This window comes from Camarhynchus parvulus, chromosome 2, assembly GCF_901933205.1.
Source record: "Camarhynchus parvulus chromosome 2, STF_HiC, whole genome shotgun sequence".
Lineage (NCBI taxonomy): Eukaryota > Metazoa > Chordata > Aves > Passeriformes > Thraupidae > Camarhynchus > Camarhynchus parvulus.
Genome location: NC_044572.1, coordinates 104635657 through 104659730, shown reverse-complemented (window position 1 = coordinate 104659730; position 24074 = coordinate 104635657). Strand labels below are relative to the sequence as shown.

Here is a 24074-nt window from a genome sequence, read left to right as displayed (position 1 = left end):
CAACCCCGCTGAAAGGGCCAGTGATCCCCACTCCTGGCTGGCCACAGCAACCCAAAGCCCAGGCAGGGCTCAACCTGATCCGTTTTTGCTGGGATCAGTTTTCCTCCTGAGGCTGTGCTGCACCATTCATCCCATGGTCCTCACAACACCTCTGGCATAAGGAGGCGGCACCAAGTGTCAGGTTTGGAAAACCAAGAGGTAGACTCTTGGCTGGAGCAAGTCAGCATAGCTTCACTTCAGGCCAAGGAGCTACCCCAATTCACCCCAAAAGAAGGTCTGGCATAGAGAGACAAAGGGACACATTGTAGCCACTCCATGGGTATGGAGTTTGGGCATTCCCAGTCCAACAGCACTGCTGCCATAGCTGGAAATCACACCTGGCAATGAGTATGGCCCCAATGAACTGAGCAATGAAGAGAACCAGTTCTCAGAGCCATCAAGTGGAAAAGGTTTTCCACTTCTCTGAGTAGCTAAAATTCACTGTCTTCTCTTTTCAGCAGCAGTGCCTTCAGTTTTTGCTGCCCTTCACCTTTGGCCACAGGAAGATGCCAGCAAAGCACTCAAAGCCTCTGCCACTCAGCAGTTACATCTGTAGTGGGTAACCTTCTGATATTTGCCTACTCAGGGAACCTGGGTGACACCCTTTAGCTATGGTGTGAAGGGCAAGCAAAACAATGATAGTCCTCACAGGTCACGGGCTCAGTTCCCCAGATTTTCACCACAAAAGCCTCATGTGTGCCCATGAGGAGCCTGTGTTGGTAGGTGGAAGCCTTAGTTTTACAGAGCATCAGAAGGTGTAGTGAAACAAATTGCAGAAAAATCACACAGTACAGAGCAGGGACCTCAGCTGGAGACCTTCTTTGCAGCCATCAGACATGCCACCTGTACCAGGTACATTTCCATAGCTTTTAATGCAGCTTAACAATTGTGTGGAGACAAAGGAAAAGGCACACTGTACAGAAAAAAAATCTAAAATGATAACCCTTTTATTTGTAAAGCTCTGATGAAACAACTTTCCAAATGATGTCCCACTTAAAAACCAATGAAAACCAACCTAACTATGCATCAGTCACACTATACAGATTGCATCCTACATTCTCGAGATGCCTAGATATCTTCTGTAGTATTTACATATGTATCAGTTAGGTAGTAAAGTTTCATTGCAATTTGTTTCTTTCCACCACACACTTACCCAATGGCAAAAAAACCCCTTGGGGATGAATTTGCATTTTTGTACAACACTTTGGAGCAAATGGCTAGGGCAATTTTCCTGAGAGAAGGCTTGTTCTTTGAAACTCTTGCTTTAACAACTGGAAATACAGGAGGTGGATGCATTTTTGTTGCGCGAAAAAGCCTAAGGATGCCTAGTTAAGTATTTCTTTTAAATTATTTACGTACCATTAAGTTAAAATGTTTACATTCATTCATTCGTATAAAAACCGTTGTTAAATCTTATGCAAATGATTTAACACTGATTGCTGCAACGCAAATTGCACTTCTTTAAAAAAATTATTGTATCTATGGAAGAAAAATATCTGATTGCTACCCTGTTTACAAATTTTGACTGACTCTACACAGTTCAGCCAGGAAATATGGACTTTCATAAATCTCAGTCACAGTGTACTTTAAAACTTATATCGCAGTCTTGAAAACTGAGTAAATATTTTAAACCAAAAAACACCAATCCCAAAATCTCCTTAACCAGCTGGACCTTGTGGGGCTTGTACCAAACGTTGTGATTTCTTCCAGGGACATAGCTGGGCTCTGAAGAGCAGAGCAAGGCACGCTGAAGATGGAGAGCACGGAAGGAGAGGTCTGACGGGGTGAAGACATCAAATCTTCGGTGCAAGAAGTCTGTGTCAACTCAAACTGTAAGCACTTCTGACACTCATTAAAAAGTATCTCACTATCTCTGGTAAATAAAGTCTTTGCTACTCCCTCCTCAACACTGACAACTTCCACCAAATTCTTAGGGGAAAAGGCAATGAGAGAGTGAAAACAACTATATAATCAGAAAGGCAGCGCTGCTGGGTAAGTTGAGGATGTATTTCTGGAATCTATCAATAGGTGTGGGTTTATCTCTTCTTTTTTGTTATTGTTTTTTCTTTTCCTTTTTTTTGGTTTTTTTTTGAGGGTTTTTTCGAGGGGGGCTTTGAAGGGGTTTTTTGAGAGTGTAGGGCTGCATTAGCTATCCCCGGTGGTCATTTGCTTTCTCTACATTTTTCTTGCATAGATGAGGAACTGGATGCTTTGGCAAAGCCTCTTTCGGAAGTAGAAAACCACCTCTGCCACCAAGGCTCAAAAACTGTTTCAGAGGAATGGTCTTTGCCAGCACTCTCACTGCCGCTGCGACCGCTCGCTCCACAGAGGAAACTGCGCGCAGATGTCTGGGGGCTGCCAGGATCCAGCTTCCCTCACACCACGTCACGCCAGAGCCAGGGCACACCAGGGATCCTGCCTCACAGATGCTGTCACTTCGGCCGTGGAGCTCAGGCTGACTCCTGTGTACAGCCCATCTTGACCTGAATACTTAAGGCTGCTGCTCTCGGGACTGGTGCTCTCTCCGGGGCCAGACATCACCGACGAGCTCGCCTGCAGGGAGGGGGAGAGCACAGAGAGATTCATTGAGCAGGTGAGTTTGGCACACACGAGGGTGTCAGTGAGAGGACAGCGGGCCTGAAGCACAGCCATTATGACAGGATTTCTGTGCAAAAACAGGCTTTGCTCTCTGCTTGCCCATGTGCCTTGAAATTCTGAAACAAAAAAATGTCTCAGCATGGGCCCAGCTGCCCAGCCCTGCTGATGGCAGTGATGTCTGTGTTTGGAGAGGTAGAAATGAAACCATGTGATGTGCAGAAAAGTTGGAAATCAGCTCATGATGAAGAAGGAAATGTGCATGTGTCCCACTGCCCCCTACTGAAAAGACACAGCTGCCAGCACCAAAAAGGTGATCTGGGAGTGGTGGCAGCTCTAGGGTTTTGTCCCCATGGGAGAAGCCCAATACATCCTAATTCTCCAGGAGCAGATACAGAGCACCTTCTGGAAAGCAGCTTTCTTTGGGCTCTTCAGCCCTTGAAATGCTTAAAATCATTCCTGACCCTTCAAAACACCAGCCAAAACCGCTTTATCCCTGTAGGACTGGCCGCTAAAGGAAATGCTCTTTTCATCTTCAGTGGAGAAACACTATGCCTTTGAAGCAGGAGTATTTTTGTTCTGCTGACTGCACAAGACAACATGCAGGGAAGCCCTGGTAGGCACGGAGATGAACCTCTGAACCACACTGGAATCAGTCCATTTATTTTAACAGAGAAATGGAGAGTTAAAAAGACAAAGGAACAATCATTTTTTCCATGAGACTGAGCAGATCCGCTAAAGAGGAAAAATTCGCAGTGCCAGACAGAGAAGGGGCAACATTTTCACCTGATAAAGGAAATGTTTAAGAGCTGACTTCATGCAAAATTAACTCTTGGATATGTCAACTTTAAAGCCTTAATTTACTTGTTAATGGATAGTCTTTGGATGAAATTCCTTAAAAAAAGAAAAAGCTATCCTAAACTGCAGAAGCTTCCTGCCTGCTGTTTAAGTACGAAGTATACATATTTAATCATTTTACAAGAGTAGAGCTCTTGGCTCTCCTGGAGCTGTGCCAAGCGAGCAGTCCTGACATAGAAAAAGCAAGGCTTCATTAATTCAGAGGTAATTTCCAAATGGTGTGGAGCAGGGCTCTTGTTGCCGGGCTTAACCCAGGTAAAACCTCACCTTCTGAAAGAGATGCTCGCTGCTAGAAGTCTTTTTTGTCTGAAATAACCTGGGCTCCAGTATTTTCTTAACCTTTTATTAAAATGATTGACCGCCAGTATTCTTCCACCCAGTCATCAACCCTGATCCCGCTCCATTAGTCACTACCCAAAAATGCAGAGAAGGAAGGAAAAAAGCTGTCCCCCAAAAGCAGCTGAAACAGCTCTAATCCTAAGAGATAGGTTTCATCCTTCCCTTGAACATACAGTTGCCAATCAGTGACAATGAATCTCTGTATCCTCTTTCCCTGTGACTGTGCATGCAGAATTCAGTGAGGCAGGTTCCATGCTAACTTTTGTGTACAGCCCTGATCCTGCATCACCCTAGCTTTTTTTGCCTTCCTTTTATTTTTAATGCCTCAAACATTTCTGTTAGCACAATAGACATAATTTTTAACAGCTTCAGTCTCCCCGCAGTGGAAGAAGGGTTTAAATTAGTTGAGCAGTGTTTGCTAAACCTGAGCTAAAAATACTAGGAGGTGCTTTGAAAGGTTCCCATTTGCCCATATTTACCACTGCTGTTCTGGTAGGCAAATATCTTATCAGTACCTGTTTTTTTCCGGGCTTGGAAAGTGTAATTCAGCTTTTCCTGATTCAGCCCTACAAAGGTGGGGTGCAGGGACCCACAGTTTCCATACGGAGTTATCAGGTACCCCTCCCTCGGGCACCCCAGAAGGGAGGACATGGAGGCATGTCCTGTTTGAAGACTGCCCATCCCTGCCTGTCCAAGGCCGGATTCTGGCTCTGTTGAGCCAGGACGGGCAGGACCGCCAGGCCTGGAAACCCCACCCCAGTAAAGTCATGACAAATCCAGGCAGCTTGGGCAGCTCCCAAAGTGAGACATGGAAAACAAACTTTGGCTCATGAAAAGGACGTGACAGAATCACAAGTCTGTTCCTGAGCCTCCCTATCTTTGCTCTTACTTTTCCAGCTTTAAGGGATGAAAGATGACAGAAGCTGCACTTAGTAATTAGAGGACTTTTTTCAGCTGAAATAAATAAGCTGAACAATGCTGATGAAGTCAATGGGGTCTAATTCACACCTACTGGCTCTATCTATAAGAAGGTAATGACTTTATTTTTATTGGTGAAATCTGATAATAGATAATAGATAACAGATAATCAACTGAAGGTCAGGTTTCAGAGGAAAAAATGAATGAAGCGCACTGGGAAGAGCCTGCCTCTCAAACAAACAGGGAGTTTGTGCTTCTATCTGCAAAGGTTCTTCTTTTTACCCAAATCAGGAGGAGCTGGTCATGAGTCAGCCCCCAGGCAGGTTGTCTGTATCTGAGGTGGCCTTTCTGTATAGGACCTGCCTACCATGTACAGAGGAAGACCTCTGCCAGAGCCACAGAGACAACTAGATTGTACCCAAACCTGCCATCAGGACCTTAGAGGCAAATTAATCCCCACTAAAACTGCTCCATGCCAAAACCAGGCTGCTCAGGCTGTCCTTGCCAGCACTCAGGGAACAGCAGCAGCAGCCCTGGCTGAAATACTCCTGCTTTCTTCCACCCACTCCTTCCTGCATCATCTGCCCACCACAGAGAGCAGGAAGAGGGGATGGACCCTTTCGCCTCCGGCCTTCCCCCACACCTCCGCAGCCAAGAGGGAAAAGCGCGGGGCAAGGACAGCTGGAGGGGGGGGCAAAGGGCCTTGATCTAGACCTTTGGTCTATCAGATAGACCTTTGCTCTATCCACTTAACACATTCAAAATGCTCCATGAATTTTGGACATTACATTAAGTCAGCAATAAGCTGAGTCTCAGCTGAGACTCTCTTCCACCTCAGCCTAGTTTACTTTCGCAACACGTAAATGATATCTACAGTCAGTTAAAATACATTTGCAAAGAATTCTTTCACACATGAAGTGTTGTGGCAAACTGGTGGAGTCCCTAATTTTCCAGCCTCAGCCTCCCTGCAATAACTTCCATCCCCACAAAGAGCACGTTTTCCCAACGCTGTCACTCCCTGGAATCCAAAGAGCAAGTTTTGGCACTGCAAAATGACAGCTTTTTTTACTGATGTAACGACCCTCTTAGTACACAAAGCTGTCATTTCTTGCTAGTCCAATTGATCCTTTTGTTTATACTGCAGACGTGTAAGTTTACATATCTTCTAATCTCTCCTTTGTATTATAGCAACATAAATCTGTGGTTAATACTTCATTAATTTCCTAAGGGAGGCAACTTCCAGCATGGCTTGGAAAACTGATGACCCACTGCTGTCAAGGGCTGTATGAGTAACTGGCTTTATTGCTTTGGCAATAAAACAAAACCAAGCAAAAGGTATGCATCCATGTGCATGTAGAATTTTGGGATAGAAGCAAAAATAGTTTTTCCTTGCTTTTCCCCACTGAAACAAAAAAGCTGGATTGCTTCCTTCTGTTTGATATAAAAATGAAATGCCTTTTTTTTTTGGATACATATACACAGAACAAAGAAAATTACTCAATGTAAAAGAAAAAGACTCAGTGGATAAAACTGAGTGGGGAGAAGAAAGTAGCTTCCCATTTTGTCCAGGACTGAGCATTGATGCAGAAGAGGTAGGAGACCAAGAAAAATTTGAACTAGAGTCTAGAGTATCATATCTCCCAGCATACTGCCCTGTCTGCCATGCTCTTTGGTATTTTAGGTTGCCACGTTCCTCATGCCTCCTGTTGATCTTATTCCACCTGGTTTAGATAAATATTTACTCATACCAGGACTGAGGCACCGTGTTCCCATTTTCCAGGTGAAAGTCCTACCAACCATGCTGGTGAGCCCTTCTCATGGAAACTGTCCCAATGCCTATGAAATTATTCCATACAACTGGAACATTATCATCAGATAATCTGAAGGACCCCTGGACATTCAGCTCCCCTACATCCAGGTGGTTAGCACATTGTTTTAAGAGGTTGAATCTCTGGTTTATCCAGACATAGGACGTACTCTGTGGAAGCTGATTTCCCTGTAGCCAGCATGAATGTCCTACCAATTTGCTGCCTACCAGCTCACTCTTCTGACAGGAAAAAAGAGAAAGCAAATGTAGGAGAAGCCATTAATCCAATCCAGCCCCACTTGTCCAGCATTTTGGAGACAGTTAAAACTGCATTTTTCCTGCTAGCTCACCACATGCCGAGGCCACCTCAGTCAGCTCTCTCATTTCCCACCCTACAAAACTGAAGAGCTAGTCCTGAACCACTTCTCAAGGTAAACCTCCAAGGGAAGTAAGCACTAGTTTTTCCTCCTAAATTTTTCTGTGGTGTGAGATTATGGTCCTTCTGGGAAAACACCAAACTGGACGCAAAGGACACAGGAGAGTCTTCTGAAAGAAGAGTTCCTCTGGTGCTGCTGAGTTTTTCTGACATCAGTTGCGGCTCAAGGAGCCTCCGTGTCCTGCCATAAGAAGCAGATTTTACAGCAGGTTTCATACTGCCTTTATCCTAATAAGGGAATAAAGTCCTTCTGGTTATCACACTTGTTGGAGCCCCTGCATGGAAATGTATGGGTTTGCACTACAGACCATGCCCTTTGTTTAGCAATTTATTTGGTGGAGCTTTTGCCTGTACAGTTTCAGCAGCATCAAAGGGAGAGCAGGTATAGATGCAGATGCAGGCTGTCTGAAACCTTCAAATCTTCTTTTTATGGGGACATAAGGCAACTTCATATATCATGCAGCTGGACCCTTTCCATATTAGTAACACAGGACACCCAGTACTTATACTGCTTAGGGAAACAGAAATAGGCCTAGATCCTAGATCCAGATGTGAATTTGGCAAATAGCCCCTTTAAAATGGGACAACAAAATATCTCCGATCCAAACACTTCTACATTTTGGGATGTTTGAAATCAACTTTGCCCCCACAGCAATTCATTAATTGTATCACTTAAATGTTTAAACTTCAGCTAGAATGTAAAATCAACATTTAAGGTTCTTGCTAATTTGTCTCAGAATTGGCATCATATAAGATTCCCTTCGTGAAATGGATAGTCTCAAAGACACTGCCAAGAGTAATTGCTGCCCTCCTCTTTTTCTGCCCTCCCTTCTTTATTTTACTTTAAAAGAGATAAAGAAAGGTAGGGCAAAAAGTGAACGTTACTGACACACAAATGAATTCTGCTGAATTTCATTTCCATTAGATTTCTACATAACTGGAAACTTTTTTGGCAGCCTCCCACAAAAGGCATAATAAATTGCTTTTGTACCAGTAGAGGAATTCGTCTTCTCTGTTTCATTTAGCAACAACATTGCTGTGAATTTCACACAACAGTTTCTAAAACGTCATCAGATTTCTCTGCCTAATGTCAATTTGGCATTTTCCCCCTCTTCACAGAATAAAGGCTAGAGAAGCAAAAACAGAGCAAAACAAAAACAAGTTGCCATGCCCGTTGTGTAAGGTATGGGAACGAGCCTGGTTTGCTGTTCAGGCAGGTCCCTGTTTTTCGGCAACATCACCAACACCACTGTCAGGAATCAACACTGGTCTTTTTAAAGTCACCAAAGATTACAGAGCCTGGATTCATTCATCTGAGGGTTTGGTTTTTTCCCTCCTGACATGAGCTGAAGAAGTTTATTCTCCTTGTGCAAAGCCATTGCCTATTCTAGAAATAATAACAAACCTTTGATCTATCAATAGATCAACTCAAAAGGAAAAAGAAAAAATAATCAAGAAAACAGAAGTCTAGCAGAGCATCCTTGCTTCAGCATGTGATCAGGTTACAGGCTGCCTTGCTCTAAAATACTGACATCCTTTCACTCACAACAACTTAAATGGGCTTTACGAGTGCTCAGTCCCTTCCATAGGATTTAGACCCTTTAAAAATTACATCCTTTGCAGTTAGTGTTCATGTTCCCAAATGATGTCTGGGACAATGGGAGCCCATCTTAACAGCCACCACTTTCTACTCTAAACTTCCAGCCTCCCGAATCGTCATCCCTTTGAATTACAGATGCCTGGGCAAAGCCAGAAGCCTGAGTGAAGATCGTGACCATGCCTGTGACATATCCTGACAACTGCTCCCTTGGAAAGCCTCTTTTCATTCACATACATCTGGGACTGGGGCACAGGGGTGGGAGACCAGTAGCCCTTCACATAATTTGGGATGGAGTCAGCGGATGCCCCTATGTCTGCTTGCTGCTGCAACTTCCTCTCTTCAACGCATGGCACAGCTCCTCTCCATCACTTCCGTACACTGAAATCTTTCACGAGGGGGTATTTGCAAGTGCTTTGCATATGCAAGGCACATCTGATCAAATCATGGTGGGGAAAAGGCTGTGCAGATGTTACCATGCTGCCTGCTGGATATAAGGGGACAGATTTTCCCAGCTGTTACGCAGGTGTCCTCTCCCAGTCTGATCTACTGTAGAAAAATCAGGGTGAACTGAAGTCCTGTCACTGGGGATGCCATCATGTAACTAAGAGCAGCCTCAGGGTCCCTCCTGGGAGATGCTCCTAGTTGCTAACAGTTCTCAAGGAGTCTTTTAGCCCTCAATCCATGCTCCTGCACCCCTCTCCTCTGGTACCCACACAACTCCATCTGGCAAAACCGTATTAAAAATGGTACTACTAAAATTATAACATAAAGATTATTAATAATGTGTTTGATGTGCCCTTCTAGGGAGAAATACCACAGAAAGGAAGTCAGGTTTTAGCCAGCCAAGAAGGCAGCAGCATAGTGGAAATGAGATCTCGTCTATATAGCCTCCCCTTCCCCAAGCAGCGCATGGCTGTGCTGCCTCAGTCTAGCCTGGGATTGTGCTTCCATGTCTATCCAATACATAAACCTCACCACACTGCTCAGGACCACTAGTACTGCTTAAGGTAACTCAAGGAAAATTTAAGGAACATTTTTTCCTTTGCAAATATCAAGGGAGAGCCTAAACAGAGCATAGTAGCATAGTAGCTCCTTGGGGGAGTCTGAAACCCAATTCTGAAACTGCAACAGTTCACTTTTCAGTTAGTGTTTCTCTTTTTTTTTTTTATGTGATCTGTTTATTTTACTGGATTGACAGGGTTTTCTCATGTCAAAGACAAGCCCTTTTAGTACTATCCTAGTCTCACAGGATCCAAACTCCAAATCCAGTGCCTCTGAAAATGGGTGGCCCTGTCAGTATACAAACAATCGCATTTGCTAAAAAATGAGTTTTTCTTCCCCTTGTACAATGAAACTTTGTACATCAGAAATGAAACTATTGAAAGTAATTTGAATGTAGAAAATCCAAGACATACTGAAAAATAGCTATTATAAACAATGTCTTCTTTTCATTAATAAAGGACTAAAGAAAGCCACATTAGAAAAGTTTCTCAAAGAAATTATGTGGCAGATTAAGGGATACAGAAGGCTGAGAAGTGAGTGTGGATATGGATAGGTACAGCCAACGGGTAAGAAATTAATCTACATTTAGCTTCACAACTTTAGCAGTAGTATTTATCACACATGCTGAGTGAAGAAAGGAAGTTTGAGATGGTTGGAGTACATGATGTAAAATAAGGATCAAAGCTAAAGCAGGGGATGATCAGCACTCCTCGGGTGCTTCTCTGGAGCTTGGTGCTGCCAGATGCTGAGCATCTGGCCCCTGAAAAACCCTCCGTGGGCAGAGGGCTGAACCCCCATGCACTGCAATCAGCAGGCTTCTCCAGTCTGGCTTCAGCTGAGTTTGGATCAGGATTTAATTGCACATTTTAGTTTAAGGCAAAAGCCTGTATAATTTACTTCATACAGCAGGATAATGTTTTTCTGGATTTTACTCATTGGGATAATGCATATATATATATATATATATATATATGTATAATTGTTTCTTGAAATAATCAGTTGGGCATGTTTTATTGTCTTCTGTCCAGAAGAAAACCTTTGAAATGAAAGAACCTGAATATTTAAAAACAAAATGTCTGTGGTTAAGCTGCGGCTAACTATCATAAAAATTATATAGATCTTAATCAAGAAGGTTTGCAAAGTACTTCAGCTTGTCGCTCTGTTTACAGCTATATGTAATATCCTCCGAAAATCTTGTTCTAGTATCAGCTAACAAAACTGGAAAGTTTGTTTAGATTATTGTTCTGCTAGATAAGATAAAAGCTGTGATAACATTGCCCAGTGATCAGCCTGCCTGCAGATGCAGACACTTACCCCAGAGGCTGCAGGCTGTGCGCCGGGAGAAGCAGTTTTGCTACAGTCATCTGAGTTAGTAGAAGACGTGGATGTCGGAGTCATAGGAACTGCAGTAGTACTGTTACCTGGAAAATTGGGAATTGGCATTAAAAATAAATATTTTTCAGACAGAGAAGAAAAAAAAAATCCCAACAAGAAACCAAGAGAACTACAAACTGTTGCAGCTTCACTTTCTTATATTTTATATTTACCGGAGCATGCCTTTGATTTGTTTATATTCTTAGGTTTTCGCTTCCTCGTCTGAATTCCTTCTTTTTTCATAGCAAGAGGCCGAGGAACCTGAAAAAATTAAATTTCCACACCAATCACAGAGTTGCATATATACTCTAATCAAAAATCAAAATGCACTACAAGGCCAGATGTGGTGTTGCAAATGTCTGTACAGCAAGTTAATTTTCTCTGTGTCACAGTACTAATTCTAAAAAATATTTGCATTTTGTTTGGGTAAATCAATAGTTTGATTCAAGGGGAGTCGTAGCTGAAGTAAGAAAGTAGGGAAACTTTTTTTTCTCTACGCAAACTTTATCGTTTTTTCAACCCCTCAATTAATTCACAGGAAAACAGCACAGAATTAGGGAAAACCAGCATCATTTGGCAGTAAACCGTAAGAAATTAAATTGGATGGGGTATATCTGATCCTTGATTTATTATTCCAGTCAGTTAGGAATTATCTGCAGTGCCTGATTCTGGAAAGAAAGAATGTATATGAGAAAAAAATCATCCTCATCCTGTGGACCAGCTCTGCAAACCACATCATCACGAGAAAAAGTCTTAGGATGGAAGTTTAGAATAGAAGAATTGACTTAGTTTTGTTCCTATAAGCAAATCTGCCCATAATACAGCTTTATGGTACCTAAATTTATATTTCTAAGGATAAATTTATATTTAAATGTGATCAAAAATCATCTTTATATTCATCACAATGATAATCACACTACAAAAACAGCGGCTTAAAATATATTTTAACACCGGTTTGAAGAAAGAAAATTAATGTGCTCTCTATGGCTATAATATTTAAACCTGTGACATAATTTACATTTTATTGAAGGCTAGACCATGTCTCAATCATTTCTAATGCCCTTGCTCTTCAAACATTTATGCTTGACTGTAATACAATCCACAGGGGTCTCACCCAAAATGAGGTAGGCATTCAGGGCAGAGCTTTTTTTTACTTTATTATTGCCCAAAAAAGGCTGAAATTGCCTTTAAAGTTTTTTTTGTTATGGCTTGAATAGCCATAGCCCTTTTGCTGGCATTGCTATGTCTGTCCATGAAAAACTGTCTCATTAAATGTCATGGGATTTTTTTCCCTACTAGAGCCCTGGTTTAAATCCCGGTGGCAAAACCATCACTGCTGCTCATCCAGAGGTGGTTTCTTTATATAAATCTGTTGAGAGAGCTATTGAGAGAGTGGCAAACACATAAGTAGTCAAAAGCATTACAAGCTAAAGTGATACAATTATTTTCCAATGTCACACATTTTTCTGTCGCTCTACGCATTTTGCCGGTGGTTTTTTTGAGGACCACCCCTTCCCCAAAGCAGCAGCAGGGCTGGCAGGGGATGTCCCTTGGTGGAGCAGCCACTCACCCCGTGGAGCTTCATGTAGAGGCCGCAGGCGTTGCAGACGGGCTCGCCCTCGGCGTTCCTGCGCCACAGGGTGGTGGTCGTGGTGTGGCAGTTGGCACAGGACAGGCCCATCCGCCGCGACGAAGGCTGCGTGGGGGCAAGCACAGGCAAACATGGCATAAACAGGTGGGCAGCAGAGAATGATTTACATCTTTATGCTTCCAAAAAGTCCTTTAACACATGGTGGGGATGGTAGGAGCCTTTTTTTATAGTATCTGTCAGCAACAGCCCAGAATTAGAACAGAATTATCCTCATATCAGAGAGTGGAAACACGGTGTGAAGAGGAACCGAATGTCTTTCAACCCTGGGCAGTCACAGCAGAGGCAAAATTCTCATCTGAGAGCTGGTGACCAGAAGTCTGTTCAGACCACCAGGCACTGGGTCTTTTGTCAGCAGGAGAGCTAGGAAATATCTGCACTAGAGCTCCATCAAGCTGAACAGAAGGCACATCACTCCCGTGCCACCTCCACAGACAGTTCAGTGCCCTCTCCCCTGTATGATGGGTGAAGAGGCAGCTCTGATCCTGCCATTGATACTCCTGATTCATTGGAAAAATCAGCCTGCCCTTGGTGTCACCACATCTGAGGAAAACTTTCCTGGGCATCCCAGGGGTAACACATACAACAGCATTACTTTCATAAAAAGGTCTTTTTATCATCGCCCATTTTATCATTGTACAAAAAACAGCATGCCTTGGGAGCGTGTTTTACAGAGCAGAGCCTCCCTCGGCCAGCAGAAAAGCTGGTGGGTGACAACAAGGTTCCCACTGCAAACAAGCCATTTATGACACTCTTCCGTGGAGTTTGGAGCCAAGATGAAGCAACTCTGTATCAGAAATAACCGTATAACCCAGAGCTTTATGGCTACAGGCCGTATATCATAAGTGAAGGCAGTCCTCATAAACATGTGAAATGAAGGTGAATGGGTTATAAAAGTCCCTGTAACAACTGATCTCTTTTACGTTCATCACAAGCAAAGAATTCCAGCTACATCATAAATCTAGTCTTTTTCAAAGTATCGCATTGTCAAAAAAAATACAAAAAAAATCTGTGCCTAGCTCTGTGTCTGGCAGCTGAACAAGTTTACATGGAGAAGTCAGTTTTAGAGGATTGCATTAATCTTATTCTGACCATAAAGTGCCCATAACCGAAATTACTAACTTAAGGGTACAATGCCCTTCCTCTTGAATCATTTACTGCTGGGTTGTTAGACATAACTGGGTCACCTTTGATACCACAGGGCTGCCTGCCACTGGGAAAATCGATAAAAAAGTTTTGAGAATGAAGAATTTTCCAGAGTAATAACTGAGTTTCTTGAATATTGTCTGTTTGAGTGTCTTTAGCAGTAAGCCGTCATTTTACACCACAGCTCAGAAAGAGCTCCAGATTAAATACAAATTTTGTAATCTTGAATCAGTAATCCATTATTAACTGCGCAGGAAAAAAAAGCTAACCACCTAGCCAAGTGTTATATAGGCTGAAGTACACAAATACAATTTTTAATCTTAAAAATCCAAGTACCATGAAAACAGAATTTTTGACCTAGTTATTAAATATGTACGCACACAGCGCTCAAATTATGCCCTCAACTCAATATATGTTTTATGTTATCACATTGAGTAAAAGAAAGCTGGTCGTAACACACATGCTTCATTTTCTTTCTCTGCAAGTGAAATGCTGTCAGCTGTTTCATTCTGTTAAATTCTATGCAGCCTGGTCTGAACCTTCATACATTTTATTTCAATAGCTTTTGCTCCTTCCCATATCTAAACAGACGTGGAATTTTGGCATGTTTTGAAGCTAAAACGACTTTTCTGATGCAGGAATTTTATCAGAAACTTTGGGGCAATCTAAACATGTTTAGCGTTTTCAAAACATTTTCCCTTCTCACCTACATATTTCCAACTGTATGAACACAGAGTCACGGTTGATTTATAGTTATGGCCAGGGCACTCGGTAGGGATTGTTACACAGAGCTATTTCAGAGTTATTTCGCTGAGGTGTCAGACTGAAATCGGGCTGTAGTTTGACTCTGCTTTAGCCTTCTCACCCCCACCCCTCCCTCAAATAAAAGGGAAAAAAAAAAGAAAAAATGGGAAAAAATAACACAGAAATGCTAGAACAGAGTGTCAGCTACTTGAAATCTGCCTTGGGCCAGAGTGCCACAGCAATTCGGGCTCTGATGCTTGAGACAATCGGCAGATCTGGCATCTTTGCTGCATCTGTCCCCGCTGATGAGATAACACCTTGTGTCATGAAATTTACCTGATGGCCAGCTAGAAAAAACAGACACCTAGCAGCAGTAAACCTCTGGTTTAAAATTAAATTAGCTCTGTGGCTTAAAGAAAGGTCTTTAAGCAGAGGTGGGTTGGTTCCCAAGCGCTTACTGTCTGTTCTGACCATCGAGTGTTTGGGTCTTGTTTCCCCTCACTCCCGTAAGAGCACTAAATCCAAAATAATTGTTGTGAAATAAAGAACAGTAGGTGTTTCAGCCCAAGGAAAACAGGCATGGAGCAAAGCAGCTGGCATGATTGAAAGGGGCTTGAAAGGCTGATGGGTTTGATACACTGTCCCCATACACAAGGGTCCAAACATCAGCTTGGATTATAGTGGTGTGATTTATTGTGGCTCGCTCGGTAACAGCCATTACTGAAGAGCGTATTCTTTCTGTCTGCTGACCTCCACCCAGATTTGCTAAACATAATGTGCAGTTCCCGCTTGTTAAATTTTCTCCTTGCCTATTCAGTGCCAGCCTGAGTTATAAACAGGGGTTCTGGTTTGTACTATTTATTTCCCCCCCTAGTTTTAGGAGTATATTTTTAGAAAAATTGCCGCTCATTTCTTAGGAGTAAAACAAAACAAAGGCTATTATCATTGTTTAAACAATTGGTTTTCTTTGAATTATATACAAAACTTGCTTACATTCCCAAGGATCGAGCTCTCAGCAAACAAAGCAGGTCTGGAGAAATTCCTAGCCCTCTGAACAAACATTTTCCAACCTTGATTTCTTTTTCTTTTCTTTTTTTTTTTCTGTTGGAAATGTCCAACATCACCAGCACAAATTTCTTCCAAGCAACTGAATCTCCCTCGCAGATGGGGCTCCTAGCTCGAAAAGCCAGGCTGGCCCGTGCCTGGTATGCAGCTCATAAGGGGCCAGAGAGAGATTTTGCCTAGAAGTGGGTCCGAAGTGGTTCCCAAAAGACTGCCAGCCCTGTCACCCCTCACTGTGACCAGTCTGGCCTGCAAAACAGGCCAGGAATCCCACTACAGTTTTGCAGCCAAAGAGGATCACCAGGCTAATACATTTGGAGCAAAGATAGCTCACCCCCATCTTTGCTCCAAATTTCTCCCTGGCTACTGGGCTGACTGGGGTTCCTTGGAGCCAAGCTCCTCTCGGCCCCCTCCTCCCCTCCCTGCCGACTCACCACTCTCTTTTGGGGCTTGATGAGGGGCCGGCTGAGGCCGTTCATTTTGGTGTAGAGCCCGCAGGCGTTGCACAGGTAGTTGCCGGTGCCGTCCCTCCTCCACAGCGGCGTCTGGATGGAGCCGCAGTTGACGCACTCCCGGCTCTCGGACAGGTCCTCCAGCAGCTCTGGGGGCAGGAGCAGAGGGAGAGGCGGTGGGGCACGGCCGCCGAGCCCGGTGCAGCCCCGCCGAGCCCGGCGCAGCCCCGCGCAGCGCGGCCCCGGCCCCGCCGACACCCGGGCCCCGGGCGAGCGAGCAACCGGCCCTCGGAAAAGCAATTCCCCGGCAGTGACGGCGGCCATGCCGTGATTTTTTTTTACAAAATCCCTGTTTGGTTTTTTTTTTTTTTTTTGTTTTTTGGTTATGGGGTTTTTTGGTTTTTTTGTTTTGTTCTGTTTTTTGGGGGTTTGGGGTTTTTTGGGTTTTGTTTGTTTGTTTGTTTTGGTTTTGGTTTTTTTCTCTATTTATTTAAACGTGCCAGAGCCGCTGCGGGCCTCAGCGGAGCTCTTGCCCTCCGAGCTGGGGCGGAGGCGCCCAGCAGAGCCGGGGCGCCCCAGACACTCAGCCCCGGCCCGCCATCCGCTCCCGGCGGGATTTGACCCTTGGGAAATCCGCCTGGGGTCCACTCGAGGGGCGAAACCCTCTCCGTGGTGCCCACAAGACGGAAAGGGAGGTGCACTTGCCTTTAGACGGGAGCAGAATGAGGTGGCTCTCAGAATAGCCGCTTCCAGAGCCACCCCGGGAGCTGGATATAAGGAGCTGTCGTTTTGCCCAATATTCCCCAGGGTCGAAGCTTGGCAAAAACTTTTCTACCTTAACTCTTATTTTAAATGCCTCACAGCTAGTAAAGCTTCTAGTTTGGAGGCAGAGTTTGGGGCCCTGGTGTGCCAAGGCAGCGAGGGGCAGTGGCTGCTTCGCCTCGGCTATTTGGTTAAATTACAGCTGGTTTGTAGGAAATAGAGGAAATGGAAAAATAAGCGGTATTGTGCCTCCTGCTTTCATAGTTACTGAGCGCTGAGGGGGGAAAAAAGGTATAAAAGCACGGGGGGAAAAAAGAAAAAGAAAAAAAAAGAGAAAACCACCTATAAAAGCTAATACCTGTTCTGAATCACCTTTCCATATTTCCATATTTCGGGGGAGGGGGGAATAAATACTTGTTTTACATAGACTGTGCCACGTTGTGTAGAAATAATAAAAGGAGATGTTTGGATTTTTACAGCAGCTTTCGAGTCTAGTCTGGGAATGTATGTTTCAGACTCAGAGCTTCGCCACTGATTTTTTATTTCCTCCCTCAGCTACCTGCCTACATTCATCATTGGGCTATTCTCTAGGGTTTCACTGCGCACCAAAAGAGAGCACGTAAAGGTCGAGGAGCTTTGGAGACTGGGCTGAGGTGCTGTGGTGACACGGCGGGCATTGAGCTGAGAAAGACTCGGCCTTTTGGCCCGCACCCACCCAAATACGCTTCTCTCCTCCCTTCGTTTGCGAATTATTAGGCGCTAAAGAGGAACGGGCACACGGCACAGTCCAGAGAGCACAGCTCAACTTACGTTGTCAGCCCCTAGTTCTTAGCACATCGCTAAGATTTATTAATCTTTACACTAAAAGCACTATTGAAGACTGTAACCAGAAAAATGTTTAGGACGTCAGGGACGCTGGAACTTAAACAGTATTTTGTCTCGGCTATTTATTTTATAGCATTGCCTTCGTGCCTGCAGAAAGAAATTCTGCAGTGACAATATTTCTCGGGCATTTTCAAATATTTTTCCCCTTAGAGAGTGAGTACTACACTTATTTCCAAAGAAAACAAGATAAAGTTTTAATTTTAGACACCGTTTTAGAATCTCTACGAGTACCGTTAAGAAAGCTTTATCAAACTGTCTAATATTTAGCCGTAAAAAATACATTTTGGCTACAATTTTCCCACAATTTTGACACGGGACAATGCATGCCTTCGGCTTTGCTCCCGCGTTTTGCCTCACAGGAGCAGAAAATTCGCCTGGCCCTGGAGCTCCCGGCTACTTCGCCCCGCGTTGCACCACGTTGCGGCTGCCCTGGCACCCGTCCTTTCCCTCATGGAAAGGTTAATCCCTACCCCTCCGGCCCCCAGCAACGGTGGGAGGGAGGCACAAGGGCGGGAGAGACCCGCTGGAGCAGGGGAAGCTGCCGTGCTCCTCGGCTGCCTTGACACTCCTGCTCCAATCTCCTCCAGCAGCATCCGGCTCCTGCACTTCTCTGCTCCTTCTTACTCACCCCTCTCCTCTCCCGGCTGTGAGATTTTCCAACCCCACGTCTCCCCCGACAAAATAAAAAAATAATAATAATAATTTTAAAAAATTACAAACACAATTGATTTTTTACTCTCCATCATCTAGTTTCACATTGCAACTTTTAAAAGTTGAGTTTAAAACTCAACTTTCTTGTTACCCTGAGATATGGCTTCTACTGTCACTGCTACAACTGATTTTCTTCCCTCTGTCAGGATATTAAACACGAAGTGGGAGGATTAAAATAATTAAATCTACAGGGTGTCATCAACAGACGGGAGGAGCACTGTGTGTACAGCCCTACAGAAAGACAAAAATCCATAGGGTAATTTTCTGCAACACTGCACTGAAAGAGAAAATCACGGTGTCTATAAAATATATGCACCTGGTGGGTAGTTTATGCTTAAAGTGAATGATGATCAAATCTGTGTGCGTACACATATTTACATAAATATGTATATATACATAATAAATATATGCAGAGCATGTATATATAAATACATATACATAGCCACACACACCTCTCTATAAACCTCTATTTATATATACATAAATTTATTCTAAAGCTGAAGAGATTGCAATAATCGTTAATCTTTCTACCTCTGACTAAATCATCGCAGCTCAAACTCCACTTCTACAATTGATTTAATGACACCGAGAATCTCCTTAACTAAAAAAATAAGGATGGGACACCTCGGAAATTAAAGCAAAACCCTCAGGAGGTGTTGTATTTTAGCAGCAGTTTATAAATTATGTTTCCTCATTCATATACGGAGTCTTGCTTCGCTGCTTTTCTTTTTTAATGGAGCAACGAAGTGTTTTATAGTTGAAATAATCCAAAATAGGTTAAGTGAGCCCTGCAATTTTCCTCTCTGATACAAAAACGATTAATTTGCAGTGAATTTGTCACCGTTTCTTGTCCAGATGACCGCACTTAGGGAAAGCAGGAATTTGGAAAAATTTAAAAATTAAGTTTACACCGGGCAATTCGTTTTGGGATCTTTGGGGTGGTCACCCCGATTGCCATACTCCGGAGGTGTACTCTTGGAGGTGTATTTTCGGAGGAGCATTTTTGGAGGAGCGTTGTTGGAGGAGCATTTTTTCCGCTAACGCAACACAAACGACGGGAGTTACCTCCACTCCAGAACAGCCACTCTCCCGGGACCGCCGTCCTGACACCGACAGCGGCGCCGCCCCTCGCCAGCGACCCCGGCCGGGGCGGCCCCACCGCCGCTCCCCGCGCCCCCCGGCACCCCCGCCGCCCCTCCGGGGGCAGCCCCGGCGTGCGGCGACCCTCCCAGCCCTGCCCTACCCTGCCCGCGGCTCCTACCTGCGCTGGGTGCCCGGACGGGGATGGGGGCGGCCCGGCCCTGGAGGCAGTGCAGCATGGAGTTCTCGAAGGGCGCCGTGGGCCAGGCAGGGGCGAGCTGCGGCCCCACGTAGGACGTGTAGGGGCCCGGGTAGGAGCCATTGAGCGGCCGGGCCAGGGGGCTGTACTGGTCCCTGGCGCCCAGGCTGTTGCTGTAGGCGCCGGGCTCCCGGGAGGCCCCGTTGGCCACCGGCGGGCTCGGGGAGTAGGGGAAGCGGCCCGAGGGGTGGGAGCCGCCGCCGCTGCTGTACGAGGGGCTTTCCGCGGCCGGCTGGGACCAGACGGCGTGGCCGCCGCCCGGGTGGCTGGGCTGGGCCGCCCCGCTGCCCTGCAGGTACGGCAGCGTGGGCAGCATGGAGCCCACGCGGGTGGTGGGCACGTAGACGGGCGAGCTGGGCGTGGAGTGCATGAAGCCGCCCGGAGATCCGTCGTAAGGCGTGGGGCCCTGGGCGGCCGAGATGGCGAGGGTCTGATACATCTCCTCTGGCTGCTCGGCGCCGAGGGCGCTCAGCTTGGGGCCGCGGCTGGACCAGATCAGCTTGTTGGTTTGGTCTAAGTCCGCAAAGAGCAGGATGTCCTCCCAGCTGGCACGGCCGGAGGGGTGCGGGGTCCCGAAGTGCACGTAGGGGGCGAGCAGGGACCTGCCCTCGGCGGCGGGGGGCGGCCGGTGGCTGCCGTCGGTCTCCGGCCGAGGAGTCTTGGAGGATCCGCGTGCACCCTGGGAGCCGGAGGAGGAGGAAGGCGAAGGAGGAGACGGGCGCAGCTCCCTGGTCGCGAAGGGACAGGAGGAACCGCCGGCGTCCGCAGCGCACCGCTTCACCGCGCACCAGCCGCCTTCAGCCACGGCCATCCAGGTCCCCTTCTAGCCGCTGGGTGTGGATGGGGAAGGGCGAGGAGGGGAGGAGGAGGAGGAGGAGTGGAGGGGGGGATCCGCAGGGCAGGGCGGGGAGGGAGGACACAAAAGAGCAGGGAAGTGGGGGAGAGAGAAATAATAATAACAAAGTTTGCAAACAGGACAGCCCGTCTCCCTCCCGTAATGAGATTCATCAGGGCTTATCTGGCCCCTCTGAGCGCTTAATCAGTCATGTCGCCTCGGCGCTGTGTTGTCCCTCGCCCCGGCGGGATGGGATCAGGCAGCCCAGGTCAAGACGAGCCGGGAGACGCCAGTCCCGCGGGGCGAGGGCTGCGGCTCCGACCCCGCTTTCCGCACGGCGGGAGGGCCGCTCCCCTCTCCCTTCGCATCCCGGGCTGCGGATTTGAACATGAAGCACGCCGGGGCAAAGGTGGGCGTAAGGGCGTGGGGATAGAGGGGGGCGAGGGGGCATTTTTCGCTGTCTCTGCCCTTTCTTGGCTGCTGTCGTTGTTATGATTATTTCAATGAATGAGTCATTTGACTCGGTTCCACCGAGAAAACAATTAGTAAGGCGATCCCTTTAAGGTTACTTTGCCGGAGAGCGATGTTAGCTCTTCCTCGCTTGTTTGCCTATTTCCAGCCCAAGGTCACGGAAAGGAGGAGGAGGAGGAGGAGGGAAAGGCTCCTGAGGGACGGGAGATGCGCACGGGCCAGGCCCGAAGTGTGCGCGGCGGCGGCGGGACGCGGACCGAGCCGGGCGGGATGCGCCCGCCGCAGGGGCCGGACCCAGCGGGCAGCCCTGGCCGGGGGCCTGCCCCGAGCCCCTGCACACCCTGCAGCCGTGACACCCGTCCCGAGCCGAGCGGGGCCAATTCGGAGCTGCCAGCATGAGGAAGGCCGGACAGACAGACACAGAGAGTCCGCTGCCCAGCCCCTAGGAGAATGAGGAGAAAGCGAAAGGGGACACAGAGAAGTGACAGCAAGAGCAGGCGAGGCTCTCCGCTCTCAGCCCACCTCGGGGCACTCCAGATAACCACAGGCACAAGAATACAGGACACACACAGAGCCCCCTCGCAGATAGGCACCAAATACGTCTCTCCCTCCTGCGAGATAACTGGAAGATAAGGCTCCGGCAGATAAGAGCTCCAGGCAGCGGCATCGGATGTTTGCCCACCCAGTCTCTCTCCCTCGGGCTCCCCCAGCCAGGGTCAGCCGCCGCCGCGCCGCGCTCCCCTCGGAGCTCCCGAGGGCAGAGAGGCAGCGGCACAAGACCGAGAGAGAACAAGCGAAACGGCGGCGAGGCAAGGAAAGAGAGGGGCCAAACCTGATGCCGGTGGCCCGCATGGGGCCGGGGCGAGGGGCCGCGTCGGGCGGTAAATCCAGTGCGGCGGGGGCGAGCGGCGGCGGCGACTCCGGCGGCGGCGGCCGGCGGCTCATGTATAAAAAGGAGAGAGGAGGCGCCTCTCGCAGCCCTGCCGGAAAACTGCAGGCAGCCGGCCCTGATTGGGCTCGGCCAGCCCTAAACAAACACGGGGCGCCGCAGGGGTGCCAGTCCCGGGGCCAGCCGGGCCGCCGCAGCCCCGGGGGCGGGGGGGCACCTCGGGGCGCCCACAGCCAAGGGGCGACGGGGCGACGGACCCCTGCTAGGGGAGCAGGAACGAGCACAGGGCTCTGCCAGATACCCCAGTCTTTTTTTTTTTTTAATTTATTTTAACCCAGAAATAATACACACTCTTCCCTCTTTCCTGAATATTTTTTATGGTGAATATTCTACTTGTGTGAGGTTTTTTCTTTTCTCCGCCCCTCCCGGCATGTCAGCGAATGTCCCCTGGCAGCGGCCTCGGGGGGGTATGTGTGCCTGGCTTTCGCCCTAAGCTACCAGGCGAACGTATCCCTCCATCAAATCTCCTTAGTTTGTGCTCGTCCAAATACGAGCTATCCGAGATGAATAAAATGTGGCTCCTCCTTGAGTTGCCCCGACCATCAGGTGAAGACAAAGCAAGCTGTGGGATGTGTCCATCCCAACAGCTGGCGGTAGGCATTTTTCCTCTGTTTCTTTCTTATTACCCCCCCGCTCCTCAACCCTCTTATCTCAGCTGTGTACAAACTGATATGGTACTTAGCAGGAAAGTGACTGGAAATTAAAATAACTTCGTTCACCAGAGGTTATCAGCTGGATATCTGTCATCATCAGTTTGTACAGAAAGTCATCTGCGGCAAAGGGCTGGACTAGAGCAGAGCCGGGCTCTCGGCAGCTGGCAGGCATGAGCCCTCCCGACTGAAACCGAGCCCAAACCTGCTGATGCGCCGTGCTGTCGCTCCTGGGGTAGGCACGGCTTTTCTTTCGCTCTTTCCAGGCGAGGTGAACGGGAGGTGAAGAATTTGCAGTGCTGGGGGTACGGTAAAACACCGGCTGTAGCGATCCGCTCTGCCGGCGTGGGTGAACTGATTGTGACTTGGAAGTTTATTGCGCGCGTTAATTTTTGCGGTATAGCGCGGCAGGGGCTTGATCGGAAAACAATCACTTTCCCGGGAAACCGTTTCTTTATTAAATTGTATGATTAAAGGTGATACTTCTTTCTCGTCAGTTGTCTCTAAATAATATCGTTAAATAATATCGGTCACCCTGCCAGGCTGAAGTGACTTTTTTCCTTTTTACTTTTAGGTGTATTTTAGCCAGTGCAATATTCAATAGAAAATAAGCTTTTGCAAGAGAGGGCAGTGATTAGTTTTCTGTCCGGCTCGTCTTCCGATCCCAGTTTGAAACGTAAAGCGTTTTTGCCATGGTTTTTACCTGCAAATGAGAGACAAGAGCAGTGGAAGCAGCGGGACTCGATGCCCACGTCGCTTTTCCGCAGCTTGGGTGCTGCCGCTACGAATTTCTGTGCTGAAAAGCGCCGAGCTTTAAAACTCGCGTTTCCTTTCTGTCTTTTGGATGCCCCTTCTCCAGTTAAACAAGAGGGTGTTTCAAACACGTGTAAAAGTGGATATAAACCGATAAATACCGTGAGAGGGTTTTTTTCAAGCGACGGGCTTTGCTCGCTGGGAGGGGTTTACCGGTGCTCATGTAAGCCCTTGGGGGGCGGTGGGGACCCGCCTGGGCCCGGAGGGTGCCTGCCCGAAAGGTGAGGATGACTGGGAAGAACGGCCACGTTGGCCTGGCAGGCGCCTCTTTCCCTGGCTCCAAAGTGACCCGTGTTTTTCACTCAGGCGCCTCGGGTTTTTTCCCTGCCGATTAGCCTGTTTACGTTATAGCCGGGCTACAAGCTTCATTTTATTTCCTCCGATAAACACGATAAGAAAACCCGGCTTAAACTGGGAGACCAGCGTGGGAAACCATTCCCAGTCACCCCTTTCCTCTCCACTCCTTTTCTTTTCGGGTTCGCTGTGGAACCGCTCAAATCATAGACTCCAATCTCTTCATTACGTCACTCCTTTCCCAAATCCCGCTCTGCTGACGTAGCTTTCACCCCGGGGCTCCGGGAGGCTCCCGGGTATCTCCTGCACCATGCCTGGGTTGGGTACCCGGGGGTGCATGTGCAG

At 47.1% G+C, this 24074-nt stretch overlaps 1 protein-coding gene across 1 annotated transcript; it reads right to left on the bottom strand.

The window, feature by feature from the left end:
- Nucleotides 1-1578: 1578 nt before the first annotated feature.
- On the bottom strand, nucleotides 1579-21940 carry GATA6 (GATA binding protein 6). The gene is made up of 7 exons (XM_030971588.1): nucleotides 21856-21940; nucleotides 19640-20547; nucleotides 16003-16169; nucleotides 12539-12664; nucleotides 11142-11229; nucleotides 10909-11015; nucleotides 1579-2592 (listed from the first exon to the last, which is right to left on the bottom strand). Exons 2-7 carry the CDS (start codon nucleotides 20526-20528, stop codon nucleotides 2425-2427), a joined length of 1545 nt encoding a protein of 514 aa, XP_030827448.1. The 5' UTR covers nucleotides 20529-20547; nucleotides 21856-21940; the 3' UTR covers nucleotides 1579-2424.
- Nucleotides 21941-24074: the final 2134 nt, after the last annotated feature.